General features: G+C 43.3%; 1 protein-coding gene across 2 annotated transcripts in view; it reads right to left on the reverse strand.

The window, feature by feature from the left end:
• smad6b (SMAD family member 6b) overlaps positions 1 to 9,775 on the reverse strand; it is a 70,765-nt gene extending 60,990 nt beyond the window's left edge. For both annotated transcript variants that reach the window (XM_064990205.1, XM_064990204.1), the window contains exon 1: positions 8,161 to 9,775. In XM_064990205.1, coding sequence (XP_064846277.1) covers positions 8,161 to 9,001 — 841 coding nt within the window. In that variant the 5' untranslated portion in view covers positions 9,002 to 9,775. The remainder of the gene's footprint in view (positions 1 to 8,160) is intronic.
• Positions 9,776 to 10,400: the final 625 nt, after the last annotated feature.

The following is a 10,400-nucleotide window of genomic DNA, read 5'->3' on the forward strand; positions in this document are numbered from 1 at the left end:
TGACCATCCATGATATCAACATTATAGTTATAACCATGTTATGAGACTATACAGGACTGACCATCCATCAACATTATAGTTATAACCATGTTATGAGACTATACAGGACTGACCATCCATCAACATTATAGTTATAACCATGCTATGAGACTATACAGGACTGACCATCCATCAACATTATAGTTATAACCATGTTATGAGACTATACAGGACTGACCATCCATCAACATTATAGTTGTAACCATGTTATGAGACTATACAGGACTGACCATCCATCAACATTATAGTTATAACCATGTTATGAGGCTATACAGGACTGACCATCCATGATATCAACATTATAGTTATAACCATGTTATGAGACTATACCTGTGTTGTCCTATAACTGTGTAACTGTGTTGTCCTATAAATGTGCTGTCCGATAACTGTGTCGTCCTATAACTGTGTTGTCCTATAACTGTGTTGTTCTCTAACTGTGATGTCCTATAACTGTGTTTTCCTGTAACTGTGTTGTCCCATAACTGTGATGTCCTATAACTGTGATGTCCTATAACTGTGTTGTTCTATAACTGTGTTGTTCTGTAACTGTGTTGTCCTATAACTGTGTAACTGTGTCGTCCTATAACTGTATTGTCCTATAACTGTGTTGTTCTCTAACTGTGATGTCCTATAACTGTGTTTTCCTGTAACTGTGTTGTCCCATAACTGTGATGTCCTATAACTGTGATGTCCTATAACTGTGTTGTTCTATAACTGTGTTGTTCTGTAACTGTGTTGTCCTATAACTGTGTAACTGTGTTGTCCTATAACTGTGTTGTCCTATAACTGTGTTGTTCTATAACTGTGTTGTCTGTAACTGTGTTGTCCTATAACTGTGTAACTGTGTTGTCCTATAACTGTGCTGTCCTATAACTGTTTTGTCCTATAACTGTGATGTCCTATAACTGTGTTGTCCTATAACTGTGTTGTCCTATAACTGTGTTGTCCTATAACTGTGCTGTCCTATAACTGTGTTGTTCTATAACTGTGTTGTCCTATAATTGTGTAACTGTGTTGTCCTATAACTGTGTTGTCCTATAACTGTGTTGTTCTAAAAATGTGTTGTCCTATAACTGTGCAACTGTGTTGTCCTATAACTGTGCTGTCCTATAACTGTGATGTCCTATAACTGTGATGTCCTATAACTGTGATGTCCTATAACTGTGTTGTCCTATAACTGTGTTGTGCTATAATTGTGTTGTCCTATAACTGTGTTGTCCTATAACTGTGTAACTGTGTTGTCCTATAACTGTGTTGTCCTATAACTGTGTAACTGTGATGTCCTATAACTGTGTTGTCCTATAACTGTGATGTCCTATAACTGTGATGTCCTATAACTGTGTTGTTCTATAACTGTGTTGTTCTGTAACTGTGTTGTCCTATAACTGTGTAACTGTGTCGTCCTATAACTGTATTGTCCTGTAACTGTGTTGTCCCATAACTGTGATGTCCTATAACTGTGATGTCCTATAACTGTGTTGTTCTATAACTGTGTTGTTCTGTAACTGTGTTGTCCTATAACTGTGTAACTGTGTTGTCCTATAACTGTGTTGTCCTATAACTGTGTTGTTCTATAACTGTGTTGTCTGTAACTGTGTTGTCCTATAACTGTGTAACTGTGTTGTCCTATAACTGTGCTGTCCTATAACTGTTTTGTCCTATAACTGTGATGTCCTATAACTGTGTTGTCCTATAACTGTGTTGTCCTATAACTGTGTGGTCCTATAACTGTGCTGTCCTATAACTGTGTTGTTCTATAACTGTGTTGTCCTATAATTGTGTAACTGTGTTGTCCTATAACTGTGTTGTTCTAAAAATGTGTTGTCCTATAACTGTGCAACTGTGTTGTCCTATAACTTTGCTGTCCTATAACTGTGATGTCCTATAACTGTGATGTCCTATAACTGTGATGTCCTATAACTGTGATGTCCTATAACTGTGTTGTCCTATAACTGTGTTGTGCTATAATTGTGTTGTCCTGTAACTTTGTTGTCCTATAACTGTGTAACTGTGTTGTCCTATAACTGTGTTGTCCTATAACTGTGTAACTGTGATGTCCTATAACTGTGTTGTCCTATAACTGTGATGTCCTATAACTGTGTAACTGTGTTGTCCTGTAACTGTGATGTCCTATAACTGTGTAACTGTGTTGTCCTATAACTGTGTTGTCCTATAACTGTGTAACTGGGTTGTCCTATAACTGTGTTGTCCTATAACTGTGTAACTGTGTTGTCCTATAACTGTGTAACCGTGTTGTCCTATAACTGTGTTGTCTTATAACTGTGTTGTACTATAACTGTGTTGTTCTATAACTGTATTGTTCTATAACTGTGTTGTCCTATAACTGTGTAACTGTGTTTCCCTATAACTGTGTTGTCCTGTAACTGTGATGTCCTATAACTGTGTAACTGTGTTGTCCTATAACTGTGTTGTCCTATAACTGTGCTGTCCTATAACTGTGTTGTCCTATAACTGTGTAACTGTGATGTCCTATAACTGTGTTGTCCTATAACTGTGTAACTCTGTTGTCCTATAAATGTGTTGTCCTATAACTGTGATGTCCTATAACTGTGTTGTCCTATAACTGTGTTGTTCTATAACTGTGCTGTTCTATAACTGTGTTGTCCTATAACTGTGTAACTGTGTTTCACAATAACTGTGTTGTCCTGTAACTGTGTTGTCCTATAACTGTGTTGTCCTATAACTGTGTTGTCCTATAACTGTGTTGTTCTATAACTGTGTTGTTCTATAACTGTGTTGCCCTATAACTGTGTAACTGTGTTTCCCTATAACTGTGTTGTCCTGTAACTGTGTTGTTCTATAACTGTGTTGTCTGTAACTGTGTTGTCCTATAACTGTGTAACTGTGTTGTCCTATGACTGTTTTGTTCTATAACTGTTTTGTCCTATAACTGTGTTGTCCTATAACTGTGTTGTCCTATAACTGTGTTGTCCTATAACTGTGCAGTCCTATAACTGTGTTGTTCTATAACTGTGTTGTCCTATAATTGTGTAACTGTGTTGTCCTATAACTGTGTTGTACTATAAATGTGTTGTTCTAAAAATGTGTTGTCCTATAACTGTGTAACTGTGCTGTCCTATAACTGTGCTGTCCTATAACTGTGATGTCCTATAACTGTGATGTCCTATAACTGTGTTGTCCTATAACTGTGTTGTCCTATAACTGTGTTGTGCTATAATTGTGTTGTCCTGTAACTTTGTTGTCCTATAACTGTGTAACTGTGTTGTCCTATAACTGTGTTGTCCTATAACTGTGTAACTGTGTTGTCCTATAACTGTGTTGTCCTATAACTGTGTAACTGTGTTGTCCTATAACTGTGATGTCCTATAACTGTGTTGTCCAATAACTGTGATGTCCTATAACTGTGTAACTGTGTTGTCTTGTAACTGTGATGTCCTATAACTGTGTAACTGTGTTGTCCTATAACTGTGTTGTCCTATAACTGTGTAACTGTGTTGTCCTATAACTGTGTTGTCCTATAACTGTGTAACTGCGTTGTCCTATAACTGTGATGTCCTATAACTGTGTTGTCCAATAACTGTGATGTCCTATAACTGTGTAACTGTGTTGTCTTGTAACTGTGATGTCCTATAACTGTGTAACTGTGTTGTCCTATAACTGTGTTGTCCTATAACTGTATAACTGTGTTGTCCTATAACTGTGTTGTCCTATAACTGTTGTTCTATACCTGTGCTGTCCTATAACTGTGTTGTCCTATAACTGTGTAACTGTGATGTCCTATAACTGTGTTGTCCTATAACTATGTAACTCTGTTGTCCTATAAATGTGTTGTCCTATAACTGTGATGTCCTATAACTGTGTTGTGCTATAACTGTGTTGTCCTATAACTGTGTAACTGTGTTGTCCTATAACTGTGTTGTCCTATAACTGTGATGTCCTAAAACTGTGTTGTCCTATAACTGTGTTGTTCTGTAACTGTGTTGTCCTATAACTGTGTTGTTCTGTAACTGTGTTGTCCTATAACAGTGATGTCCTATAACTGTGTTGTCCTATAACTGTGTTGTCCTATAACTGTGTTGTTCTGTAACTGTGTTGTCCTATAACTGTGATGTCCTATAACTGTGTTGTCCTATAACTGTGTTGTCCTATAACTGTGTTGTTCTGTAACTGTGTTGTCCTATAACTGTGTTGTCCTATAACTGTGTAACTGTGTTGTCCTATCACTGTGCTGTCCTGTAACTGTGTTGTCCTATAGCTGTGTTGTTCTGTAACTGTGTTGTCCTGTAACTGTGATGTCCTATAACTGTGTTGTCCTATAACTGTGTTGTCCTATAACTGTGTAACTGTGTTGTCCTATAACTGTGTTGTCCTATAACTGTGTTGTCCTATAACTGTGTAACTGTGTTGTCCTATAACTGTGTTGTCATATAACTGTGTTGTCCTATAACTGTGTTGTTCTATAACTGTTTTGTTCTATAACTTTTTTTCTAGTCAATGTGGAGGCTATATACAAGGGGTACCGGTACAGAGTCAATGTGGAGGCTATATACAGGGTATTACGGTACAGAGTCAATGTGGAGGCTATATACAGGGTGTTACGGTACAGAGTCAATGTGGAGGCTATATACAGGGGGTACCGGTACAGAGTCAATGTGGAGGCTATATACAGGATATTACGGTACAGAGTCAGTGTGGAGGCTATATACAGTGGGTACCGGTACAGAGTCAGTGTGGAGGCTATATACAGGTTATTACGGTACAGAGTCAGTGTGGAGGCTATATACAGGATATTACGGTACAGAGTCAGTGTGGAGGCTACATACAGGGGGTACCGGTACAGAGTCAGTGTGGAGGCTATATACAGGGGGTACTGGTACAGAGTCAGTGTGGAGGCTATATACAGGATATTACGGTACAGAGTCAATGTGGAGGCTATATACAGGGTATTACGGTACAGAGTCAATGTGGAGGCTATATACAGGGTATTACGGTACAGAGTCAATGTGGAGGCTATATACAGGGGGTACCGGTACAGAGTCAGTGTGGAGGCTATATACAGGGGGTACTGGTACAGAGTCAATGTGGAGGCTATATACAGGTTATCACGGTACAGAGTCAATGTGGAGGCTATATACAGGGCGTACCGGTACAGAGTCAATGTGGAGGCTATATACAGGGGGTACCGGAACAGAGTCAATGTGGAGGCTATATACAGTGGGTACCGGTACAGAGTCAGTGTGGAGGCTATATACAGGGGGTACTGGTACAGAGTCAGTGTGGAGGCTATATACAGGGGGGCACCGATACAGAGTCAATGTGCGAGGGCACCGGTTAGTTGAGGTAATATGTAGATGTAGGTAGAGTTATTAAAGTGACTATGCATAGATGATAACAACAGAGAGTAGCAGCTGTGTAACAGAGGGGGAGGGAGCGGGGGGGGCAAATAGTCTGGGTAGCCATTTGATGTTCAGGAGTCTTATTGCTTGAGGGTAGAAGCTGTTTTAGAAGCCTCTTGGACCTAGACTTGGCAGCTCCGGTACCGCTTGCCGTGCGAATAGTCTCGCTATTGTATCCTCCCTTCTCAATCCCTACGGACGCGTATCGTAGTGTAATGGCGGTATTAGACCTATCAGTTACGCAGTACAATAGAGAAATCATGCACAAAGTAGCCTCCACATAATCGCAAAGCCTGTGAAGTATATTCTCATGCTTTGACACACACATGACCTAGTTTTGGTGGAATATCGTGCAGCAAAAACGCTCACAGAGACCCCCCTCCCACCCCACACACACAATTCCCCCCCCTCTTGATGGTGGAGAGAAGATTTTACGTTTTAAAGTTCATTTCCTACAATTCTACACATTTTGCCATGTGGCATAGAGAAAATGTTGCAGTATTAAAGGCACATGATCACCAGGCGGTACATTAGTTAATAGACCAATAAGAAAGAGAGTTCCAAACCTCTCTGCCAATAAACGCTAATAGACCAATAAGAAAGAGAGTTCCAAACCTTTCTGCCAATAAAAGCTAGCTTTCCGTTTTCCACTCCCCCCTTTAGACCTCTCCCAGACTCAACTCGTAAAATTCTGGTTTGAGAAATTGCTCTTTGCTAAGAAGCTGTTTTTTATATATATATATATATTTTTAAACATTTTAAATTAAATAATCACAGTAAGGAACTTAATTAATACCTAGAAATTATTTGATATTGAGATTAAATTATTTTTATTTTTTTAAACGTCTGTACTGGCATTTTTAATAACGTTTATAAATGAGATAAATGTCGCTTATGCCTGGAACTGGTTGTGGCATGCTCACAGAATTGAACGACATCGGAGGCCGACAGACATCGGAGGCCGACAGACATCGGAGGCCGACAGACATTGGAGGCCGACAGACATCGGAGAACGAAAGACATCGGAGGCCGACAGACATCGGAGGCCGACAGACATCGGAGGCCGACAGACATCGGAGGCTGACAGAAATCGGAGGCCGAAAGACATCGGAGGCCAACATCGGAGGCCGACAGACATCGGAGGCCGACAGACATCGGAGGCCGACAGACATCGGAGGCCGAAAGACATCGGAGGCCAACATCGGAGGCCGACAGACATCGGAGGCCGACAGACATTCGAGGCCAACATCGGGACATCGGAGACCAACATCGGAGGTCGACAGACATCGGAGGCCGACATCGGGACATCGGAGGCCAACATCGGGACATCGGAGGCCGACATCGGGACATCGGAGGCCAACATCGGAGGCCGACAGACATCGGAGGACGGCAGACATCAGAGGCCGACAGAAATCGGAGGCCGAAAGACATCGGAGGCCGACAGACATCGGAGGCCGACAGACATCGGAGGCCGAAAGACATCGGAGGCCAACATCGGAGGCCGACAGACATCGGAGGCCGACAGACATCCGAGGCCGACATCGGGACATCGGAGGCCAACATCGGGACATCGGAGGCCAACATCGGAGGCCGACAGACATCGGAGGACGACAGACATCGGAGGCCGACAGACATCGGAGGACGACAGACATCGAAGGCCGACAGACATCGGAGGCCGAAAGACATCGGAGGCCGACAGACATCGGAGGCCGAAAGACATCGGAGGCCGAAAGACATCGGAGGCCGACAGAAATCGGAGGCCGACAGACATCGGAGGCCGACAGACATCGAAGGCCGACAGACATCAGATGCCGACATCGAGGCATCGAAGGCCGACAGACATCGGAGGCCGACAGACATCGGAGGCCGACAGACATCGGAGGCCGACAGACATCGAAGTCCGACAGACATCGGAGGCCGACAGACATCAGAGGCCGACATCGGGACATTGGAGGCCAACATCGGAGGCCGACATCGGAGGCCGACAGCCGATAGGGTAGAAAAGAAGTTTCAACGTATAAAACTTACCAAATCAGGTATTGAAAAAGTTTATTTCGAAGCATGAGTACCTAGAAAGAGACTCTTTGGCTAGTCGCATTTCTGTACTGTACAATGTAGGCCTACAGTACAAATTGATAGAAAGGCCTACTTTGCAGTCAACATTTAATTGGGAAAGTGTTTTTGTTGTGGATATCCTTCAGAAATGTTTATTTAAACAGCGCGTGTTGACTGAACTGCCCACTGCAAAGATTCAACCAAGGCCTCAAACCAAAGGGCAACGACACACACCACAAAATATGTTTCGATTTTTCCCAGACCTCAAAAATGGTCTGGTGATGTGGTTTAAGCATTGTTGTGGATTTAAAACATCCAATTTGTGTTGTGTGTATATATATATATATATATATATATATATATATATATATATATATATAACAATTTAAAGGGCTGATTTTAGGAGTGAAAACCTGAAGAAGAAAAAAACTATAGGAAAACTAAATATTTCACACAGGTTGTCTGTCTTTCCTTAGCGGTTTAAGAAATGTTTGGCAAAATGAAAGTATACCCACTTCTCCAGGCACCACTAGACCACTGCCGATACCCGTTTTGTCTTCTAACTGTGTGTGTGTGTGTGTGTGTGTGTGTGTGTGTGTGTGTGTGTGTGTGTGTGTGTGTGTGTGTGTGTGTGTGTGTGTGTGTGTGTGTGTGTGTGTGAGTTTTGACAGAGCAGGTGCACTCCTACCTACGCTGCAGAGCCGGCTGTAGTGATAGGGGTTGCAGCATACCGCGAGTCCAGCCAGAGTCCCAAAGCTCCTGCACTCACAGAGCGGCTTGAGCTGGGCGGTGTGCTGGAGGTCCGACCAACGGTAGAGTTTACACAGCAGCAGCGGCGGAGATATGGCCGTGTGTCCGCCCAGACGCATCTCTGTCTGGGATACCATCACACAGTCGCTCCACATCCCTTCTCTGGACTCCACCGCCTCCAGTAAGGTATCCAGGGTTTTGTCCTTTAAGCATTTCAACAGAGAATATGTGGCGGTTTTTAGTTCTTGCTCCAGCACCGTGCGAGGCTTCGCCTCAGGAGAACCGTTGTCCCGAGCTCCACCGCCGTGGTTCCTCAAAACAAAATGACAGGAGTCTGGTAACGGTTCCCTCCCCGGGGCAATGGGTTCAACTTCACAGTGGTCCCGGTCTTTAAATAAACAACACGTCACCGTCCTGCATTCGCTGTCCTGCACTGCCTGAGGGCTGCCCTGCTCCTGCTCCGGCCCTTGTACACACACAGTCACCGACAGAGCACCCCCATGTTGGTCCGATCTGCCCCCCACCCAGCCGCTGCAACTCTCCGCCGAGTTCAAGGCACACACTCCACCTAAGTCCCCTGCAGGCGACCTGCCAACCGTCAACGGTCGGAGATCCGTTTTGTTAATTTTCTCCGGGTTGCGGCAGGTTGTGAAGAGATCGTCCCTAGGACTGTCTTCGCTACTTGGGCCATTATGTCCACCATCTCCCTCCTCACTATGTGCAATCAAACGGCTTCTCCAGAGTCGCCGCACAAGACCTGAGCGTTTCGTCCTGAACATACGACACTTTAAAAAATATAGATGTGCTTTTCTCTCTCTAGGTTATTCTTGTTTCGGGTCACCAAAGGGACTGTTTACCAGCTACTGTGAATTTAGTTGTAGGACATTAATGTTGGCGGAGCGCCGTGCCAGGGTATGCACAAGCCGATTGGAGAACAAGATTAGATTGAGACATCAAAATTCATTCATACTGGGAACGTAGTCAATAATATGCAGAACTGCTATTTGAATCCTATTCTTGACCCGTGGTGTTATGTTCCCTGCGCCTCGGAAGGGATAAACAAATGTTTTACACACATGATAATATCATGCGAGTAGACAATAGCTCCACGGGAACTAAGTAAATGCAGAATTCAACGTAGAAAGTCAACGACAAAAAGAGAAAGGGAACCTTAAAACGCTTTTACGCACTAGTAATAGTTTCGGACTTTGGAATGAACACCCCTTCGCATCTCCTCTCTTCTAACCCGGCACGGAGAGAACAACATGAATTACACCTTTACAAGTGATTTTAAATCCCAAAGAAATACATGAAAAGCCTTTATAAATCCAGATCCCGACCTTCCGACAGCCGCACTTCTTTTTACAAACCAAAAATATCCATGCCAGGCTGGAAGCTAGAAATGATCATCAATCCCAAACGGAGTACTCCTCTCTCCTCGTTCCGGGTTGACTACCGAGCTAACAAGTCAAACTGAACTGCTGAGATCTCGTTCTTTCTCCCTTTCTCTCTTCTTCTTTTTCTATCCCTCGATCTCTAACACACACACACACACACACACACGCACACACACGCACACACACGCACACACACGCACACACACACACGGGGACTCCGAGGAGAGCGATGGAGCCATTGGCTGCCTACCATCACGTGCCAGTCTAGACTCATTGGCGGCTGTGAGCTGCACTGATTGTTGCGCAAACAAGGTTTCAAGTTTCTCAACTCTTAAAGGCGTAACATCCCGTTCTTACTTTAACTTTACTCTCTAGTCTACTATATATACTATTTGAAAAAAATACGGAAAGAACCCTTTTAGAACTAGGACACTATTCCACTCTTGCATTTTATTGACCAACAAGCCAACAGGATACATTGTGCTTACAGACAAGCAAAGCCAACATTGTAAAAAAACAAAAAAAAAACAACTCAAAACACCATGATTGTGCAACGAAACCATGAAGAGCAGTGCACCTAACCCAGGGGTGGACTGGGACAAAAATAAGGCCCTGGCATTTTATCCACAAACAGCCCACATCACCGCGACTCATTTTCCTATGGTGTCACTGGCACGCTACTAACATCCCACATCACCGCGACTCATTTTCCTATGGTGTCACTGGCACGCTACTAACAGCCCACATCACCACGACTCATTTTCCTATGGTGTCACTGGCA

Source organism: Oncorhynchus masou, chromosome 15 (assembly GCF_036934945.1).
Source record: "Oncorhynchus masou masou isolate Uvic2021 chromosome 15, UVic_Omas_1.1, whole genome shotgun sequence".
NCBI classification, from domain to species: domain Eukaryota; kingdom Metazoa; phylum Chordata; class Actinopteri; order Salmoniformes; family Salmonidae; genus Oncorhynchus; species Oncorhynchus masou.